Genomic DNA, 22,275 nt, shown 5'->3' on the forward strand with positions numbered 1-22,275 from the left:
AGAAAACAAAACGGTTTTAATGAATGATCAGCCATGAGTAGCATATGCTGCGTAAAGTATTGTTATCAGTCTACACAGTATATATCTTGACCATTCAACATCTGCCAGTGGCTCTGTTTACAAGGGATTCCAGCAGATGCTTGGCATTCACAAAAGCTGGACTCTGAGAGACAGAACAAAGATGTTTTAATATTATCAAGCAGACATTTTATACGGATGTAACATAATATTCCAAAATGGATGTAGTTACTATCCTGGCAGCCGGGATGCCAGTGCTCAGAATACCGGTGCTGGAGTACTGACAGCAGTTGGAATGCACCAGAATCCCGACCGCCAGCATCCCGACGGTAAGTATTAGGAAAGGGGGAGGGTTAGGTTTAGGCACGGGGGGGGGGGGGGCGTTAGGGTTAGGCTGCGGGAAAGGTGGGTTAGGAGGACGGTTAGGGTCGGGCGACTTACAGGCGTCTGGATTCTAACTGTCTAGATGCCGCTGTAGGTATTCTGACCGCTGGCATCCCGACCACCGGCGATCCCATACCCGACCCTCCCAAAAAATTGTACCAGAGCTCTCATAAGGGCAATGTGTCAACATTATGCATCGTGTTTTGTTAACTTTTTAATAAAATAAACACTTTTTATTGCTTATTCAGTAATGTGCCAGTATGTTTGAGAATAGTTAAAAGGAAATTCAGTAAAATTAATAAAATGTTTGTTTTCTGCGGGATTCACATATATAACGCTGCATATGTTTGTCAATAGAGGATCCCTCATTTGCAGAGCCACAATCAAATACTAATCATGTTCAAAAACATTTTGAACATTAAATAATGGACAGATTCAGTGACCATCAGAGCCAGGAAAATGTATGGCATTTTTATACATTATATTTGAAATTATTTTATTCTGAATTTTTTTTTAGTTGGTAGACATATTAAAACAATATTTCTCCATGTTCTCTGTGAATCACTGAAGTTTTTTTGGATAACTTTGTGTGTTTTGGGCACTGAACAACGGTCAGCTTACATTATATCAGCAAACAGAAGCAGAAAAGTTGAATTATGAAAAATGTGCAGCTTCACCTATACTAAGTAAACTAAACTAAGTAAAGTTAATGATGCCCACACTAGACAGATCAGTGTGGCCAGCGCTCGGGTTGAAAATTAGTGAGGGTGGCTTCTGCTCCACTGTCAGACTGGGAATTTGCTAAACTCCCATGGTATCACTGACATGGAGAATCAGCAGTGTCACAGGTAAGCGACCAATATTGGGGCAACAGCTCTATTGGTGCTACGGGTATTTGAGCACACTGCTAGTTTATAAATAGATGCTGAAAGCTACAAAATACTCACAACCAGTACTCCCCAGAACTGAGGGATCAGTCTTGCCCCACACTGCACACCCTGCACCCATATAATCGGGTGTCAGCGCTGCACAGAATACCGGAAAATGGCCGCCGCAGCAATTTTTCCGGCGTTCTGCGCATGCGTAGTAGACTCCGGGCACACTCTAGTGCCCAGAGTCTATTGCTTCTGCGGTGGCCGGCCAGCCGCGTCAGAGAGGATGGGGTCCTGCACGGAGAATGCTCACGGGCCCCCTCCTCTCTTAAGATGCCCCTGCCCTCCGGGGGGGGGCTAACCCATACCTACCACCCTTGGGTGCCTAAGCATAACCCCCCTTTCCCTAGCCTAGCCCTGTTCCCCCGGGAGTCCCTAATCCATATCCCCACCCACCCCCCTCCCGTGGCTAAGAGGTCCCGGCGCCCGGCTTACCTTCGTTCGGTATGCTGGGCTTCGGGATTTCACATCTGGATAATGATAAAGCTTATCAGTCCCATGGCGGGATTTCACAGTCGGGGAGCCGGCGGTCGGTATTTCGACCGCCGGCTTCCTGACTACATACCAGCGAGGGTAAGCGCTTGTGTGTAAAGAAAGTGTATTTCTCATATGTACTATGGGCCTGATTCAGACCCACTCGCAAGCGGGTCGATGGTGGCCCAGTGCGCATGCGCACAACGGAGCAGGCTCCGTCATGCGCATGTGCGAGACCCGGATAGCGACGGGCAATCCGTCGCTCTGGGTCTCATACCAAAGGGGGCGTGCTGTCGATGTTGAGTGACAGCACGCCCCCTTTGGTGGGTGGGCCGAGAGAGTGGCTGCCCAGACGGAGGCGTTCCCATGTGAACGCCTCCGTTTGGGGGCGGCCCCACTGACATCATGAGTGATGTCAGTGGGAGAGATTTCGGCTCTGTGAGAGCTGAAATCTCTCTGGGGCTTGCGGCAACGAAACCCTACCACAAGGGTCTCGTCGCAAGCCCGATGGTCGTGATGGTCTTGACCATCGCGACCATCTTCCTGGCCACTCGCTATAGCTGTAGGGTGGTCACCCACAGCTATGCGAGCGGCCAGGAGGCCGCTCTAAATAACAAGAAGGCCGGCCCTGATTCAGAGCGAGCGCTCTGTCAGAGCGTCCGGCTCTGAATCAGGGCCTATGATGCATCAAGAAAGGAGAAACAATGATTTTATATTATTTTTAATTAAATTATGAACAAGGGTAATGCAGTCAATTGAAGTTTATTTAAAATTGTGTGTATTTAATTATTTTATTTTATTGTCATACTGTGTCCATTCTAGTGGGACTACTGGGGTAGCATAGTTACCACTCCATTGATCCCATTCATTACCCCGAATTGTGCTCTCCAGGGGAATGGGAAAAGCAGGTTTCAGCATGGAGCCAGTAGCCTCTGGGAGGGAAGCACCCTGTTTTTACAGCCCCCTCCTCACCTCATAGAGGCCTCAGCCTTGTTGTATAGTGGTAGGGAATGGATGACTACTTGTGGAAGGTGGGTGCAGACAATTTTTTTTATTAATACATTATTTTATACAGCACTAGTCCTATGAAATCGTGACTTCACTTTATTTTTCAAAGGTTTTATACATCTCCCCCTTACTCTTTTTTAAAGGTTGGCCTCTATGACGTAAATGTTGGCCTTTATGATGTAGTCCATTCTACAACGCTGAATACTGATCTTTATTTGTAAGAAAATAAAAAATAAAGGAAAAAAATAAATGTACATCTGTCATGTAATCAAACACTAATCATTGTGTTAACAGAAACACATATACAGTACATGGAGGAATAGAGTCTATAGTTAGTACTGATACTGTGACTGTGTCAACCAGACCTGGGTAAGAAGGATTGGTTTGTGTAGGCAACACTGTCTGTCTACTGTGGGAATCTAAGTTTAGAAAAATTACTAACAAACTATGGATACAATGTGAATTTCTTTGCTTACATTTCTGAATGAAAGGATTCATTGTAATTAAGAACAAGGTAAAATTATTTTGGCAGATGCTGTAATTCTGCCTTGATTTATAACAGCTGTGCTGAAGCTATTACGATTTGTTGAGCTTTACTTAAACAAATACTAGTTTAAGTAAATTCTTGCAGTACAAAGGGTTTCGAAGTAAGGGGCCTGACAAATATTTCATGCTACTTTAATTATAAACATCAACAATTTTCTACAATAATTAGCATATGAATTTAAGTTTAATGCGCATGTAAAATGAAGGGAGGTAAGGAACACCCAACGCCTGACTCTAACCAATGTGGATGTCACAGAGAGGGATTGGCCACATTGGAAAGTGATCCTGCCATTAAGGGCAAGGGGCAGGATCAGCAAACATTTGGGGGGGTTTATATTGCATGGCTCCTGCTATTACCTCAACTGAAGTAAGAAGAAAAAGTGAATTTGAAACTGATATAAAAATCCCTACACAATTCTTTTTAATATATGTGTAGTCAGGGCACAGCCTTATCTGACACCAGTTGTGCTCTAAACTGGAGTAAATGTTATAGACACATTTTACAATTAAGTTGTGCTAGATGGGTCTTTCTCAGATATGAGCATGAGGCATGATAAGGTTGCTGTGTAATCCATCTGAAAATTGAGCCATTAGTTAAAGGTTTGTAAATAACCTATTATTCAAAATGTGCCCAACAGTGCCATATACAGGATAACGTGCCTGTACTCGCACACTAGTAGGAAAAGTCCTAGACCAAGTGACATTTCTATAACATGCCGTGCCTGATAAATGAAAGCTTTATATGCACACAAGGATTCTATAAACGGGAGAGTCATAATTGGCATCCATGTCAGTAAATATGTGCATATAGAACGGATATTTCAGTTAGCTGTCTCCATCAAAATAATTAACTAATTTACAAAAATCAATAAATAGATGTATCTAACATTTTAAAATTAGTTCTAGAGGTATATCTACTGAAGTTCAATTTGAATCAATTTTGATCTAATTAAAATCTAACAAAATCGATCAACGACGTTGTTGCTAATACTTAGAAAACCAAATCAAAATGTGTCTGTTGGTAAACGTGTGATTTAGTCCCAGAAACTCAACATCGATGATTTGTGATCAATTTAAAATCTATTAAAATGACCTTTAGTAAATATATCCCCTAGTGTCACTTTACACACACACATCATATTTAAAACAGTCTCTGAACATTGAGACGCTATAGTCGACATGTTCAGTGAACTTGGTCATAATGTAAAAAATATGAGATATGGTAAGAACTTACCCTTGTTATCTCTATTTCTACGAAGTCCATAGGGTTCCACAGGATACCTTGGGGTATAGGTGTGACGTCAGTCGCAGGGCACCAAAGAGTTAAGCTTTCAGCCTCCCAGGATGCACTAGGTCCCCCTCCTATACCCCGCCCCCGGGCCAAGGCACCTCAGTTAGTTACCAAGCCATAGGCCGGAGGAGGAGAAGGAAGAGAGAGAACAAAGATCTGGACACATACAAGAATCACATTCTCACCAGAGGGAGACGGAAAACCGGTGACCAGAGCAAAGCCCATCTGCAGCACAGGTGCGACAGGGCGGGAGTCCTGTGGAACCCTATGGACTTCGTAGAAATAGAGATAACAAGGGTAAGTTCTTACCATATCTCATATTTTCTACTTCAGGGTCCATAGGGTATCCACAGGATACCTTGGGGATGTCCCAAAGCAGTATCCTTTAAGGGTGGGGACGCTCCTGTGCAGAAAGGAGAATCCGCCGCCCGAAGGAAGCATCCTGAGAGGCGAAGGTGTCAAACCTGTAATACCTCACGAAGGTATGGACAGAAGACCACGTAGCAGCCTTGCAGATCTGAACTGCCGAGGCACCACGTCGAGCTGCCCACGAAGGACCCACAGACCTAGTGGAATGAGCCTTCAGAGAAGGAGGGACCGGTAGGCCTTCATGAAGATAAGCTCCAGAAATAGCCATACGGATCCAGGCTGCCAAAGTTTGCTTTGAAGCAGGCCAACCCTTTTTACGGAAGCCAAAGAGGACAAACAAAACGTCCGACTTCCTAAACGAAGAAGTGCGGTCAACATAAGTCCTTAAGGCCCGCACAACATCCAAAGAGGCCTCACCCACGGAAAGACCCGGTGAGTTAAAGGCCGGAACAACTATTTCCTCGTTAATATGAAACTGGGAAACAACTTTGGGAAGAAACTCGGGCCGAGTGCGGAGCACTGCCCTGTTCCCATAAAAAACCAAGAAAGGGGGTCTACAAGAAAGAGCCCCTAACTCAGAAACACGTCTGGCCGAAGCAATGGCCAGAAGGAAAACAGTCTTAGCTGTTAGCCATTTAAGATCCACTGAGCCCAGTGGTTCAAACGGCGGTCCTTGGAGAGCCCTCAGGACCACAGCCAAATCCCAAGGCGCCACAGGTGGAACAAAGGGCGGCTGAATGCGGAGAACACCCTGCATAAAGGTGCGCACATCCGGGATTGTAGCAATCCTACGGTGAAACCAGACAGATAGGGCCGAAACCTGTACCTTCAAAGAAGCAAGGCGAAGCCCATGATCTAGTCCCGCTTGCAGGAAGGCGAGAATCCGAGACAGACGAAACTCCCGCGGTGCATAACCTCTCGGTCGACACCACTGGAAGAACGTATGCCACACGCGATGGTATATCCTCGCGGAAGACGGTTTCCGAGCTCGCAACATGGTACGCACCACAGAGCTGGAAAACCCCCGGGACCTCAGCATGGCCGTCTCAACAGCCACGCCGTCAAAGACAGCCGAGTCAGGTCCGGGTGAAGGCAAGGACCCTGAGACAGAAGGTCCGGTCGTAGCGGCAACCGCAGAGGAATGTCCACGGACAGACCCTGAAGGTCTGAGAACCAGTGCCGTCTGGGCCACGCGGGAGCTATCAACAGGAGCGTCCCTCCTTCCTGTTTGAATTTCCGGATTACCCGTGGAAGAAGGGAGACCGGAGGGAACAGGTATGCGAACCGGAACGTCCACCGGACGGACAGAGCATCCACCAGAGACGCCCCTTCGTCTCTTGTGCGAGACCCGTACACCGGCAACTTGTTGTTGTGCCGGGACGCCATGAGGTCGATTTCTGGAAGACCCCACCTGTCCACCAGTAGTTGAAAAACGTCCGGGTGCAGGGACCATTCCCCCGGATGAACGTCCTGGCGACTTAGAAAGTCCGCCTCCCAATTGAGCACTCCCGGGATGAAGACCGCTGATATGGCCGGAAGATTGCGCTCCGCCCAAACCAGGATCCGAGAGACCTCTACGAGAGCCGCCCGACTGCGAGTTCCTCCTTGCCTGTTTATGTAGGCCACGGTGGTAGCGTTGTCCGACTGGACCTGCACCGGGCGACCCTGGAGAAACCGCTGTGCCTGCTGGAGAGCATTGAAGACCGCACGGAGTTCCAAGATATTTATTGGAAGCTCCGCTTCTGTCGGCGTCCACCTGCCCTGGAACAAGTGTGGACCCGAAACTGCTCCCCAGCCCCGAAGACTGGCGTCCGTTGTCAACAGGACCCAATTTGGAACCCAGAACGGACGTCCCTTGTTGAGGTGGTTCGTCTGTAACCACCACGTAAGGGACAGGCGAACCTCCTGGGTGAGCACAATCGTCTGGGACTTCAGAGACTGAGTCAGCCCGTTCCACTTGGACAGGATCAGGTGCTGCAGAGGTCTGGAGTGAAACTGGGCGTATTCCACCATGTCGAACACCGACACCATGGAGCCCAGTAACCTCATCGCCGAGTGTAAGGACACCCGGCGGCTGTGCAGACAACTGCGCACCCTTGACTGTAAAGCAGAGATCTTGTCCTCCGTCATGAAGATCCTTTGCTGTCCCGAGTCCAATAAGGCTCCAAGATGCAGAATCCTCCGAGACGGGATTAGAGTGGACTTCTGCCAGTTGATTAGCCAGCCGTGCCGTTGCAGCAGTGCAATGGTCAGGTCCAAGTGGCGTAACAGGAGCTCTGGAGATCCTGCCACCAATAACAGGTCGTCCAAATACGGCAACATGCGGACTCCCTGCAGCCGCAGAGAAGCCGCCATGACCGCCATCACCTTGGTGAAAACACGTGGTGCTGTTGCCAGGCCAAAAGGTAACGCCCGAAACTGGAAGTGGTCGCTGCTGATTGCGAACCTGAGGAACTGTTGATGGCGCCAAAGAATAGGGACATGCAGGTAAGCGTCCTGTATGTCCAATGACACCAAGTAGTCCCCAGGTTCCAGCGCCAGAATGATGGACCGTAGGGTCTCCATCCGAAACTTCGGGACCCGCAAAGACTTGTTGAGTGCTTTGAGGTTGAGAATCGGACGATATGACCCATTGGGTTTCTGTACCAAAAATAGATTTGAATAGAAACCCTGGCCCCTCTGGGAGAATGGAACCGCCACTATAACTCCAGCCTGGAGCATAGTGTGCAATACCTTCCGCAGCTCCGTAGCCTTGTTCCGGTCTGATGGGAGACCCGTGGTGAAGAAGCGAGCCGGGGGTCTGTGCCGGAAGGAGAGGGCGTATCCGTGAGAAACCACCTCCAGAACCCAAGTGTCTGTCGTAGTGGTCGACCAACACTGGGCGAACTGTAGCAGGCGGCCTCCCACCCTGGGATCCCCCAAAGGGAGGCCCGGACCGTCAGGCCGCAGGCTTGTCATCTGGCTTGGGGGCCGGACGTCTGGTACTCCATGCCTGCTTCCGGGGCTTGACCGATTTCTTAGGGCCAGCCTGTCGAGGAAACGACTGTGGTTTGGGCCTGCCCTGGGCCCTAGATGACCGAAAGGACGATGGTCCCGAACCAGAAGGAGCAGCGGCCGACGGGAGACAGGCAGATTTGGCTGCCGCCAGCGTGGCCACAATCTTATCCAGATCCGGACCGAAGAGAACTTCTCCGGTAAACGGCAACGCTTCCAGACCTTTCTTGGAATCTGCGTCCGCCTTCCAGGATCGCAGCCACAAGGTGCGACGAGCAGCTACCGCTGCTGAAGAAATTCTAGACACCAGAGTACTAATGTCTAGAGCCGCCTCGTTGATGTAGGTGGCCGAATCACGGAGATTGCCAATCAACTCCGCCTGATCGGCCGGACAGTCGGATTCAAAAGAAGCCTCTAATGAATCCGCCCAGCGCTCCATCGCTCTGGCAACCCAGCAAATGGCCATAGCCGGCCGTGCTGCCCCCCCTGCAAGGGAATAAGCGGACTTCAGGCAGATTTCTACCTTGCGGTCCGTAGCATCCTTAAGGGAGGACATGGATGGCATCGGCAATGTGGCACTACGGACAAGACGGGTCACGTGAGAATCCACCTGTGGAGGGGATTCCCACTTCGCAAAATAATTATCCGCGAACGGATAAGCCACCGCCAGGCGTCTCTGCGGCTGGTATCTTTTGCCAGGTTGTTTCCACGCCTCCTCTAAATGGTCCACCAACTGACCCGAAAGAGGAAAGACTGTGGCATCGCCCTTCACATCTTTGAAAAAGGCATACTTAGATTTAGCCGCTGGGGGAACTTCGTCCTCAATCACCAAGGCTGTGCGGACCGCCCGAATAAGTCCAGGAATATATACTTTGGACTTAGCATCAGCGTCCTTAGTATGGAGAGGTTCCTGATCGTAAGGATCTAGAATCTCCCCATCATCAGACGTCCCTTCGTCATCCTCATAAGGAGCGGACAGAGACGCCACCGGCCGTTTATGAGGCCGCATCACAGACTCCCCTTGCAACACATCCGACAAGTGCTGTACAGAACTCGTCAGGGAGTTAACCCACGCTGGCTCCTGAGAACCCGGGAGCGGGGAAATAGGGAGACTGTGGGGTACCACCAATTGTCGTGGGAACCCCTGCATGGGTGACGACACCACAGACTGCTGGGACAAACCCATCGGAGTAAACGCGGGCTGCGGAGCTAACTGGCCCACTAAAGCTGTTAACGCCTGAGCGAAACAAGCCCAGGGCGGCTCCTGTACCGGTGCTGTAACCGTAATAGGCCGCGCCATGGACAAACACTGCCGGCAAAGGCCCTCCGCGCTACCCTCCCCCTCCGCTAACGGTACTTTGCACGTGGTACACTGTAGCCGGAGGGGAAAATCACTTTCAGACATGATGGCACCACGTATGTGACCTCTCTCACCAATTAAGTATTAAATAGGCGAGAGACCACCCTGCAGCACCGCACCGCAAGGGCTTTAGCAGAAAGAACAGGGACAGTAATAAAGCTGACAGTTTAGATGAAGAAAAGATTACAGGCAGCAGCGCTAGCACAGTCACATACAATGCAGAGAAATAACAATTCCTGCACTAACAGCGCTGATCACTCAACTACACAGACACAGGGCCTGGTAGGACACAGCGCTGCATACACAGACCTGACCACAGCGGAGGAGAGGTATGCGGGGGGACCCAGACCACGATGCTTCCGTCCAGCGCTTCCAGCAGCGTTCACCATGCGTTCTGGAGAAGATGGCCGCCGAGGAGCAGAGAGGAGGCTGGCCTGGGGGAGGAGCGCTGCCACAGGACCAGTCGGCAGCATGCAGAGAGGGCTGTGTGCAGCGGGGGAGGCGCCGGCTGTGAGACAGGGAAGGCGCGCTCCCCTGGCATGCATTTAACCCCTGGGACGCCGCAGTGCTACCGCTCTGCTGCGGTCCGCTGTCCCAGGGGGTAGTGGAAGCGCAGGTTGGTCGCCTGGCTCCACGCTGCAGCCAGTCCCCAGGGAGCCCCCTGCCTGGGGACTTAGGACCATGTGATCAGCGGGGACCCACCGCGGGACCCCGCTGCTTACCTCTGTCCCCCTTGAATCCGGCCATGGTCCGGAGCATCTGGGGTCACCGCTAGCTGTGACCCCAGACGCCCACCAGCATCCCCGGATCAGTACCGGCGTTCTGGTACCGGCGGGGTGTAGGGAAGACAGCATGGACGTCAGGACTGACTGTCCATGCTGTACATCCAGTTGTGCAGCCACAGCTGCATGAAGAATAAGCTTCAGGGGCTCTTCTAGCCCCCACTCCAACAGGTGCACCCGACTCCGGCCGGGCACCAAACTAAACTGAGGTGCCTTGGCCCGGGGGCGGGGTATAGGAGGGGGACCTAGTGCATCCTGGGAGGCTGAAAGCTTAACTCTTTGGTGCCCTGCGACTGACGTCACACCTATACCCCAAGGTATCCTGTGGATACCCTATGGACCCTGAAGTAGAAAATGTTTTACTCTTTAATACTTCTTTTCAGTAAATATGAACTTATGGACCCAAGATAATAATAACAGATATGGGGAGATGTATCAAACCTTAGAGAGAGACAAAGTATAGAAGTTACCCATAACAACCAATCAGCTGATAACAGTTATTTTATAAACTGTGTTAAATGAATGATAGCTAGAAGCTGATTGATTGGGCATCTTCTGCTTTGATACACCTCCCCCAGTGTGTGGATTTTATTTTATATGTCAAATCAGAGAAATTGCCTTGTGCAGTCCTTTTGAATAAAATTAACATTTCTAGAGAAACATTGTTAAATGCTGTGATTGTCCATGAAAATCAGTGACAACTGGCACGGAAATATTTACAATAGTAATAGTAGGCTCGATGTAAAACTTGCCTACTGTCCATCAGTCTCCCGGTAGAAAAGAGAACCATCCAGATCCTAACCAACTTCCTTTGTGAATAATAACCTGCCTTTTAAGTCGCCATAGCACTACAACACCAGACAGCGGGCATAACAAATCAAACACAGAACAAGCATATAACAGGTTGACAGAGAGGAGTCAGAGAAGTTGCAGAAATTACACAAAAGGTAAAGAGGGCCCTGCTTGTCAGATAATATCTATCTATAGATTATGCTTTCCCAGCAATAGGGAAAGCGAAGCGCTAAGCTCTCTACACAAAGGCAATTACAAGTACTAGTACAATAATAACAAGTAGACACATCTAACAACACTCTTTGGGGCTGATTCTTAGTGGGATGCTGTGAACGCGATAGCATCTTTTACCGTAGATACATCTGCAACTTTATGCTAATGCCAGTATCGGCCCTTCTCTGGTGTACAGCCGTGCGCCTGCATATGGAAGGGCTGGAACGCCCAATTTGAGCAGCTGCAGTTGCAGCCATCAAAAGCACCATTGGGGCTTGCACCAGCCCCATGCTAGGTGCAGAACCTCTGGCCAAGTATTAAGCATCTGAGTCCGAAACCACTACTCCAACATGCCTGTTACACTCTAATGACACTCCCATAAGGAATATCTCTGTGTCTCCATAGCCACTCACTGCCCAATATATTCCAGAGTCTGTGAGGCTCAAATGTTCCTGCAACTTAGTGGGATGCATTTGCTGTTCGATTTTTTAGGGATACAAGAATGTATATTCGCAAAAAATTGTGAATATCTGCATTGTGTCGAACTCAGAATGACCTTATTTGTAAGATTATGGGCCTGATTCAGATGTGGACGCTAATTGTGTAACTGCTGCGTCTTCGTACGCAGTGGATCTGAGAAGATATGCAACTGTCATAGCCACCATCTTTGGTACAGAGAAGCCACAGCTGGCTTCTCTGATCTGCCACTTGCGTACAAAGACACACCATCGACGAACATCGGTTGCACCATTGGACCTCTGGGTGCGACATGCTCCTAAAATATTTGTGACATGCCAGAGTTTTTGTAGCCACCCCCTGCCCCATTACGTCCATTGTCTGTCAATCACTCTGTCCTAATCCACACTAGGACAGCCATCGCAAGACCATCAAGGCATATGCACAGTGGGACTCTGAATCAGGCTCTACAGGCGGAAATCTGGTGGAAATAATTGCTATTATCTCATAGTCATTTAAGCACTGATCAAACCTCTAATGCCAGCAGATCCACACAATGGGGTGGTAAGGGATGACTTTTGGTGGTAAACATAGACAGCATGAAACCATTGACGGAGAACCATATATGGTCTTCCCTGCTGTGGGGAATATCATGTGGTGGGCTAATCAGAGAAGGGGGAAAACTTAGCGGGCCCCCAAGGATTGAAGCTAAGCTATGTGCCACTTGTGTTGAATAAAAAAAATTAAAAAAAAAAATCACCGAGCAACAGCCTACCCATGGTGAAAACCAATGGATCTCTGCCATTAATCACAAAATCATTAACCATCAGTGGCAAACCATGGATGGTTAAAAACCATCGATGGTTGATGTTCATTACTAGGGTAGATGTATCAAACCTTCTAAAGAGGACAAGTGAGAGTGAGTAGCCCATAGCAGCCAATCAGCTTCTAAATATAATTTATCTAGTACATTCTATAAAATGATAGGTGGAATCTGATTGGTTGCTATAGGTAACTACTCCACTTGTCTTTCAGAAGGTTTGATACATCTCCCCTGAAGTACACAAAAACCAGTGTTCATGGACCATCAAGCAGTCAAGAAATAGTCATTAGTACTGACAATCCCATTCACCAAGATGATTAATGTCTACTCTACTAGTTTAGTGTTTCCCAACTCCAGTCCTCAGAGACCCCTAACAGTGCATGCTTTACAGATCTCCTCAGTATCACAAGTGATATGGCTGCACAACCTGTGGATCTTTTAAAATGTGTCAGCCAGTAATAAATACATCTGTGAACCAAGTAGGAGATCTGTAAAACATGCACCGTTAGAGGTCCCTGAGGACTGCAGTTGGGTAACACTGTACTACTTGCTCAAGCTGCAGTGATTGTAGTTTGAATGTTCCACTTATTTTTAAAGATGATTGTAGTTTCCATATAAACATGGGTACATTACTGTAATATATCTACAGGCTTTCTGCTTCAATTAAATATTTGAAAAAACAGTAGAATTACTATACATTAAATAACCTTTTTTACCTGATTATAATGTGTTTTAAATACAACAACACCTCCAGCACAGGACTGAACATAACTTGGATAGTGCTGCCCATTTTCTCGTAGCCAAACTTGCGTTCCCTGTAAAAGAAAAAGAAAAAATTCCGATCAGTTTGCTTTCAAAACCTTCTTTATTAAGATTTAGGGGGAAAAAACATTTGGTTAATTATCAAGAGCACTATTTAGCCCATGCATAAAATGGATGCACAGCTTGGTGTCTCTCTCAGGATTGCCACAGACAAGCCAAAACAGAAAATTAGGATCCATTTCCAATATGTCTACACACATACTTCCTAAAGGATCAATGTGCATATAGCCTAACAAGTATAGCTCAATTAGGGTAAACTGCACTCTGGGACCTGTTGGACTAGGTCCACAATCTGTGGCAGCACCCAACAAAGAGGGGTCCACCTCTCTTAGACAATGGATTAATATTATATATAGATATCAGGTGCGCTCAACTGACTGGAATTCGTGTTAAAGAAAACTAGCCTTAGACTGTAGTGTAAAAACAAAAAACTATTTATTAATTTGTACAATATCTAAATTTATATATAAAACAGGATAAGTGTGCCACCTGTGCTTATAGCACAGAACATATAGAAAGTTGATCCCTGCAAGAGAAACTGACCTCCCGCAGTGAGCAAGGGAATAATAGGACAGAGGTGTCACACTTATCCTGTTTTATATATAGTTGTAGATATTGTACAAATTAATAAATTGTATTTTGTTTTTCCACTACAGTCTAAGGCTAGTTTTCTTCAACACGATTCCAATCAGTTGATTGCACCTGATATCAATATAGCCTAACAAGAATTACTCCCGTTACCTATTAATAACCATTCTCACACACACGCCCATCTAAATTTTCTCCTGTTTTTTTCCCCTCTGGATATCAATGATTTTAATTTTTAAAAAGTGTTTCTTTTTATATACTCAATGCAGTGCAGTTAAAACATACATATATGCAATACACATTTCTACAGACTGAGCAAGTGTTTCAAGGTTGGTTATTTAGAAATATATTTCTTATTCTACCCTCATATAATCTTCCAAGCACTGAATCTATTAATTTCTTCAACTACATTGCTATAAATGTTACAGTTTAATGCTAATGGTATGGTAAATAATGATATCGTTCATCGTTTTATCGTTCATTTTTAAGTACCAGCCAACTTACCCACGACCAACAACACACGTTCCTGCATGGACGATAACGATATCGGCCAACCTGGATGATATCGTTATCTCTCCAAAGGTGTCCGCGATCATTGGTGTTTTTTTTGTGTGTGGATTAACGATAGTGTTCATCCAGCACACCAGGATTTTTAAAGCGAGAATGTTCAGAGATATCGCTATCGCTGACGATCGTCCCGTGTGTATGCACCATAAAGCAACCAATCGGCTTTGTGGTAGCATTTACCAAGTACATTCTATAAAATGAAAAGTAGAAGCTGATTGGTTGCTATGGAACTTCTCCAATGACATTTTCCAACCCATAGAACAGCTGAAGCTGCAGGAATAGTGACCATCAATAAATAGTGCAAGCAAAATATTCTACTCCAAAAGGTTCCCAAACGCGGTCCTCAAGGCACCCCAACAGTTTAGGTTTTAGAGATATCTATGGTTGAGAAGAGGTGGTTAAATCTAATTGACTGAGGTACTAATGTGGTTAAGCATGGATATCCTTAAAACCTAGACTGTTAGGGTGTCTTGAGGGCCGAGTTTGGAAACCTCTGTTCTACTCGTTCTAATTCTACTAATGAACGAAATCTGTACAATTAATAATAATGTATGCATTCCGTATAAAAATCTTGGAAAAATTTGTGGCACAGTGGGATAATAGGAGAAGCATTATATTACATTTATATGTGAATATACAGTGCTTTTATTGTAATGTACATAGGGGTACTGGCACCTTTTGTGTCTCATTGTTCATACATATAACCAGGTGCAGAAATACATTATATTGAATACAATAAGCATCTGCACACTTATCTAGAGTGTGGAATCTAGTATAAATCTTGTATCAATTTATAACTTTAGGTGTGTACTGGCACCTTTTTTCAGAGAAATAAGTTAATAACAATACTTATATCATATACTATGTCATATGATAATGAAACAGAACAATGATAATACTGACTTATGTAAAGACAATTTGGTCCGTATACATTTTATCCTGTTTTGTTTATATATACGGAATGATGTAACCTTAATGTAAATTATAAAGATTTAATAAGTAATCAAGGAGTTATCTTATCATATAAACACCCCGAATCCCCAATGTGACTTAAAATATACATAATAATTTACAGTAGGAGGTGAGATATTACTTATAATACACACATTTTCCTAATGAAATCAGAAGTGATGACATTAGAGTTTACTGATTGTATTTACAGGTGTTTGTACATATATTAGCATCAGCATATATTTTACATCAATTATATATGCTTTCTCCTTCCACCTATAAAAGTAGATAGTTTTTAAACATTGTTCTGCAACATTTTTTTTATTGATTACAAATATAATACATAATAATATCTGTACAAATGGTGAGTTCTGATGTGATGTGTCTGTTAGGACAACATCTGTGTTATGAAGACAGCCTACAACTAATCTGAATCCTACACTTAACAATTAATTTTTATGGAAATTTTAAGTCACATCAGAAATCTCTGGCTTATAATAAAACACTTGGCCAGTGGCCTTATAGCTAGGGAAGCCTATCCCGTTATTTCAATACTCGGGATCTCTGGATTTAGCCTCAAAAAGTTTGGGATTTTTGTCCCGTGATTTGGGGGAACAATACAGAGATTTCGGGATTAGAAAAAGTAAAATAAAAAAGTGTCCAAAGGAAGCCGCAGTGGTGAGGTAGGTGTCTGCGTGTCATAGCCTCGGCTTCCCTTTGACACATTTTCCTGGGTGTCTGCCGGCTGGCTACTTTTTTATTTAGAGCATGCGGATTGCGAATATAAGATGGACTGTCACTGGCTCATCCCTTTCTCAGGTAATATCTGAAATGTTGTACACTTTGAGGCAGTAGACTTTATTTATAAATATTGTATACTTGGAGCAACACACTTAATTTCTAAATATTGTATACTTTGAGGCAGTGGACTTTATTTCTAAATATTGTATATTTTGAGGCAGTAGACTTTATTTACGAATATTGTATACTTAGGGCAGTACACTTTATTTATAAATATCGTGTACTTAGGGCAGTACACTTTATTTATAAATATTGTACACTTTGAGGTGCTCTGTTGAGGCAGAGCTGGCATCATCTGCACCAAAGTATGCTCACGCCTGGTACTGTAGATGACAATATTGACACACTCTGTTTCCTCCGTTTGTATTACAAGGACTGGCACAATAAATAATAATTTGCAATGTTGTTAGAGATTCATTGTCAGTTATCATGGACATACAGTTTCAAAATGTTAACAAAAGCAAGTATTTTTCATACTTTTATTTGCAGTCACTCAGTATGACCTTAGAAAATGAATAGAATAATAAACAAGTCAATCCATGGAATGCCAGGATTGAGGTTTTTTCAATACTGGGATTGGGTATACAATCGGGAAGCCGGCTGCTGGAATCCCGGCAGCCGGCTTCCTAACTGCTTTATCCCGCCATGGGATAAATGACCAGCGTCTATATCTAGATGCTGCTCATTTCCCCGATCCCGGGAGACAGGTGCCCGGCATCCCGATCGAGCGGATGCCGGGCGCCGCGAGCAGACAGCCGGGAGGGGGAGGGGGAGGTTTAGGGCACCCGGGGGGGATTTAGGATTAGGCACCCCCCCGGGAGGGTTAGGGTTAGGCTAGGGGGAGGGAGGGTTAGGGTTAGGCTAGGGGGAGGGAGGGTTAGGGTTAGGCACCCCCGGGGGGGATTAGGATTAGGGGGATTTAGATTTAGGCAGCGGGGGGGATTAGGGTTAGGCACAGGGGGGGGGTTAGGGTTAGGCACCCCTAAGGAGGGTTAGGGTTAGGGGGGTTAGGTTAGATTAGTTCATACTTACCTTACCACGATCAGGATTTCCAGCACTGTCGGGCTTCCGCTGACGGGATTCGAACTCCCGGCCATGCGGCAGCCGGGAAATCATACCGATTCCCTGGGATTGACAGAATGGGTGGGACTGGCTTCCCTATTTGTTCCTTTATATAGTGACTAGCTGATGTACCTGGTTTCACCGGATAGACCATAGATATGTTCATTTCCTTTATATCATCTTAACTTAATTGATATGCTTAATTCATTTTATGCCTGTGGTGTATGGACCATGCACATATCAATATTGAGTAAATTAAGATTTTTTTAGTCCTTAGCAGTGGCGGCTCCAGAGGTGGGGCTGCAGCGCAGTCCAATATTCAGGGGAACCACACCAACTGTCACCCCAAATGCTGCCAAAAATCATTGGCAGTTGGTGTGGCTCCTCTATTTGAATACTGGACTGTGCTGCAGACCCACCTCTGGAGCCGCCTCTCAACCCAGACAATGAGCTAAAGTCCCACAGCACTTGGGACATGTTCCTTTGTCACCGAATCACCTCGGTTGAGAGGAAACACTTTATCTCTTTTCAAAAAATCCCTGCTCAGTGTGCTTACGTCATGGAAGGAATATGCTCCCCAAATTTCATGTTTCTAGGTCAAGGGGTTTGGGCAGGGCATTAAATGAGACAGTCAGGCAGGACAGTGCATAGGTGGAGGAAACATTTTAGCCCTTTTCACCACCTTAGGAGTTGAATTTTGAAAAATTCCTTCTTAGTGGGTGCCTAAGTCATGGAAGGCATATACTCCCCGATTTTCATGTTTCTAGGTCCAAGGGTTTGGGCTGGGCGTTGTTGAGTCAGTCAGTTTGTTTTAATATATATTTATATATACTATACTGTAGATGTACAGTCAGGTGCATAAATATTGGGACATTTACAGAATTATCATATTGTGGCCTCTATTCACCACCACAATGGCTTTGAAATTAAACAAACAAGATGTGCTTTTACTGCAGACTTTCAGATTTAATTTGAGGGTAATTACATCCAAATCAGATGAACGGTGTAGGAATTACAACATTTCTATATGTGCCTCCAACTTTTTAAGGGGCCAAAAGTAATGGGACAATCTAAACAATTCTAAATCTAACTTTCACTTTTTAATACTTTCTTGCAAATCCTTTGCAGGCAATTACAGCCTGAAGTCTGGAACGCATAGACATCACCAGACGCTGGGTTTCATCCCTAGTGATGATCTGCCAGGCCTCTACTGCAAATGTCTCCAGTTCCTGCTTGTTTTTGAAGCATTTTCCCTTCAGTTTTGTCTTCATCAAGTGAAATGCATGCTCAATCAGATTCAGGTCAGGGGATTGACTTGGCCATTGCATAACATTCCACTTTTTAGCCTTAAAAAACTCTTTGGTTGCTTTTGCAGTATGCTTCGGGTCATTGTCCATCTGCACTGTGAAGCGCCGTCCAATGAGTTCTGAAGCATTTGACTGAATATGAGCATATAATATTGCCCGAAACACTTCAGAATTCATTCTGCTGCTTTTGTCAGCAGTCACATCATCAATAAATACAAGGGAACCAGTTCCATTGCAGCCATACATGCCCACGCCATGACACTACCACCACCATGCTTCACTGATGAGGTGGTATGTTTCGGATCATGAGTAGTTCCTTTCCTTCTCCATACTCTTATCTTCCCATCACTCTGGTACAAGTTGATCTTTGTCTCATCTGTCCATAGGATGTTGTTCCAGAACTGTAATGGCTTTTTTTAGATGTTGTTTGGCAAACTCTAATCTGATCTTCCTGTTTTTGTGGCTCACCAATGGTTTACATCTTGTGGTGAACCCTCTATATTCACTCTTGTGAAGTCTTCTCTTGATTGTTGACTTTGACACATATACACCTACCTCCTGGAGTGTGATTTTGATTTGGCCAACTGTTGTGAAGGGGTTTTTCTTCACCAGGGAAATAATTCTTCTGTCATCCACCACAGCTGTTTTCCGTGGTCTTCTGGGTCTTTTGGTGTTGCTGAGCTCTCCGATGCGTTCTTTATTTTTAAGAATGTTCCAAACAGTTGATTTGGCCACACCTAATGTTTTTGCTATCTCTCTGATGGGTTTGTTTTGATTTTTCAGCCTAATGATGGCTTGCTTCACTGATAGTGACAGCTCTTTGGATCTCATATTGAGAGTCGACAGCAACTGATTCCAAATGCAAATGTCACACCTAGAATCAACTCCAGACCTTTTACCTGCTTAACTGATAATGAAATAACGAGGGAATAGCCCACACCAGTCCATGAAATAGCTTTTGAGTTGATAGTCCCATTACTTTTGGCCCGTTAAAAAGTGGGAGGCACATATAGAAACCGTTGTAATTCGTACACCGTTCACCTGAATTGGATGTAATTACACTCAAATTAAATCTGAAAGTCTGCAATTAAAGCACATCTTGTTTGTTTCATTTCAAAGCCATTGTGGTGGTGAATAGAGGCCAAAATATGAAAATTCTGTCAATGTCCCAATATTTATGCACTTGACTGTAACTCATCAATGACTTATAATACATCATTTGCAGTACAGGGGGTACAATAGCCTACACATACATTATAAGCCTGCCTCAGTTGTTACACTGTACTTCTCTGTGACTTATAATATGTTTAGACTTTATAGTATTAGGTATTTGATAGACAAGAAGCCAGTATTTCTTGGTACCTGTTTATATTGATTACACTGATTAACTTCTTCTCCTCACTGTCACATGCCAGTAGGCATAATTGATTTTTTTTCTATGCTGGTGGCAGAGCCAATGTTGAAGAGAAGACATAATGACAATATCTCTTTTTCACTAATAAGGTTGTGTTTAGCACCTTGGACAAACATACCAGGTGAAATGAAGACAAAGTAACAATGAGTATTTCTTATTCTAACAGTAACATATTAGAGTGGCAATTGTTTTAAGTTCAATGATGTATTAAATGTCAACAAATCATGTGAATGTGAACAGTTACCCGATACTTCAATGCTCCCAGACAATAACCGGATTACGTGGGGATCTATTGCTATGTTTCAGTTTCCATGGGTGGTTGTAAACAATGTTAACTGGGATTTAGGGTTTATTCAGTAAACCAAACAAACCTATTTCTCTAGCATGTCAGCTGGAGAAAGTAATATTTCTGTTATCTCCATATTTAAGTGGAATTAATAGTCCGGAGGAAGCACTGATTTCTATAACTTGTACATGGTGCAGCCCCATAGGTTCTAATGAGAGCTACAGTCAGACGCTATTTCTATAAAGGAAAGAAGACAAGCTTCTCTACTTTTTAAAAAAAACAAACCTGACATCTTCCTGTGTCCTGGAATGCAATTCTTCCTCAACTCTTTGACAGCTGTGCTCCCTCTCTGTGCGAGTGTGGGAACCGGCGCATGTGCACTCAAGGCATATCAAACGCACCTGCTGCTAGGAGATCCCTTTTATACATAAGTTTGCATGTAACTATGTCCACTTTACCAAATAGACCCATAAGAATAAAGAAATCTAAAATCTATAAACTGTAAATGACAATGATGACAATATTCTACTTTATGCATTTCCTAGCTACTCATTTGTCCTTTATTCTGAGTCTCCCTCTACCGGACTCTTCTTGTAACAATACAATACACCATTAAATAAAATACAGAAAGTGCAACATTCTATTCACTGTTTTATACTAAAATAGCACAGAAAACCGATCCACACAAACCGTGGGCCTGATTCTGAGTCAAATGTTCATTCAGGAGAGGCCACTTCTCACAATTTTCTGCTTACTGTGTATGCGCCAAAAAACAGCGAACGCGCATGTATGTAGAAGGCAATCATAGTGGCAAGAAGCCCTATACAAGCTGGATTTTGAGCGGGCATAGCCTTCGGAGAAATTGGCTTTTCTGGCGGCTACCATGCGGAGGCATGGAACAGATGTGTTACATGAGTGTCGCGACTTCCATGTTTATTGGGGACATGAGGAAGAGATGGGACGTCTGTTTCAGATGGAACTTTTGAACCCAGCAAGGGGCTGCTTTAAGTCCCAATACTAATGATGACGGCTGTGGCCGCAGACGTAAGAACATTCGAGCGATGCATGTGCATGAAAACAGCTGGATACTCGCCTAGATGGACAGATAGTCACATTAACGTAAAGCAGCCACAGATATCCGCATATGCTCAGAATCAGGCCCTGTGATACTAAGCTTAATACAGCCCTGTCAAGGCAAAACAAAATAACAAATGTATCTGTACCATTTCACAGATGAAGCCAGGGGCAAACGCAGGATTTCTAGAGGGGGGGTTTCCAAATGCTTGATTTTAGAGCAAGTGTGGCCAGTCTATGAAGAGGACAAAATTAGCACTTAACCAGCTTTAATGGGTGTCATACAAAGTGTAGCATATGTCATAATTCCAGCATATCCAGGACCAATGATCACAGTATGCCATTAAATGCAGCAGTGTGGCCATCCTGCCTGAGCTGAATGTTTTTATTTCAGATGTGGGCACCATTCCAGAGCATTAGAGCAAGTCCGGGAGTCTGGGGGAGCAGCAGAAGAACCTAGAACTGCCATGGACATTTATATACATATTGGTCTCCTTATGCACTGGATAGCAGTATTAATAATTAACCCTATAGATGGTCTAGTTTTCCAGATCTCCTAGTTGGTGCACAGATGTATTCATTACTGGCTGACACATGTTAAAAGGTCCACAGGTGGTGCTAATTATTTAATTTGTGATACTGAGAAGAACATGCACTAGTAAAATTGTATTATATACTATTTATATTGTGGTCATTGTGTGGCCTGGCTGGGAAAGGTGTTTCCAGGCGACCAGAAACCCTTGCCCCCAGTGTTTGCCTATGGAAGTAATCTATTAAACACCTTCACTCTATTGGGTATCTAATTAGCTTTCTTAGTTGGCACACATTTGATAAAGTTGCTGTAAGCATTTATGAAGAGATCATTGGTCTCAATAAGTAGAGGCATTTACAGAACTGTTCTGCAGATTTTGCACATTTCACCAGCTGCGTTTGATCTTACATGTTTCCAGCCCCACCCAAA

At 45.0% G+C, this 22,275-nt stretch overlaps 1 protein-coding gene across 1 annotated transcript in view; it reads right to left on the minus strand.

Annotated features, from left to right (window-relative positions):
• Positions 1-22,275, minus strand: part of MYO10 (myosin X) — a 293,546-nt gene that overhangs the window by 232,618 nt on the left and 38,653 nt on the right. The window contains exon 2 of the mRNA XM_088459632.1: positions 13,159-13,257. Within this exon, the coding sequence (XP_088315758.1) occupies positions 13,159-13,257 (99 nt within the window). The remainder of the gene's footprint in view (positions 1-13,158; positions 13,258-22,275) is intronic.

Source organism: Taudactylus pleione, unplaced genomic scaffold (assembly GCF_031769625.1).
Source record: "Taudactylus pleione unplaced genomic scaffold, aTauple2 ptg000917l, whole genome shotgun sequence".
Lineage (NCBI taxonomy): Eukaryota > Metazoa > Chordata > Amphibia > Anura > Myobatrachidae > Taudactylus > Taudactylus pleione.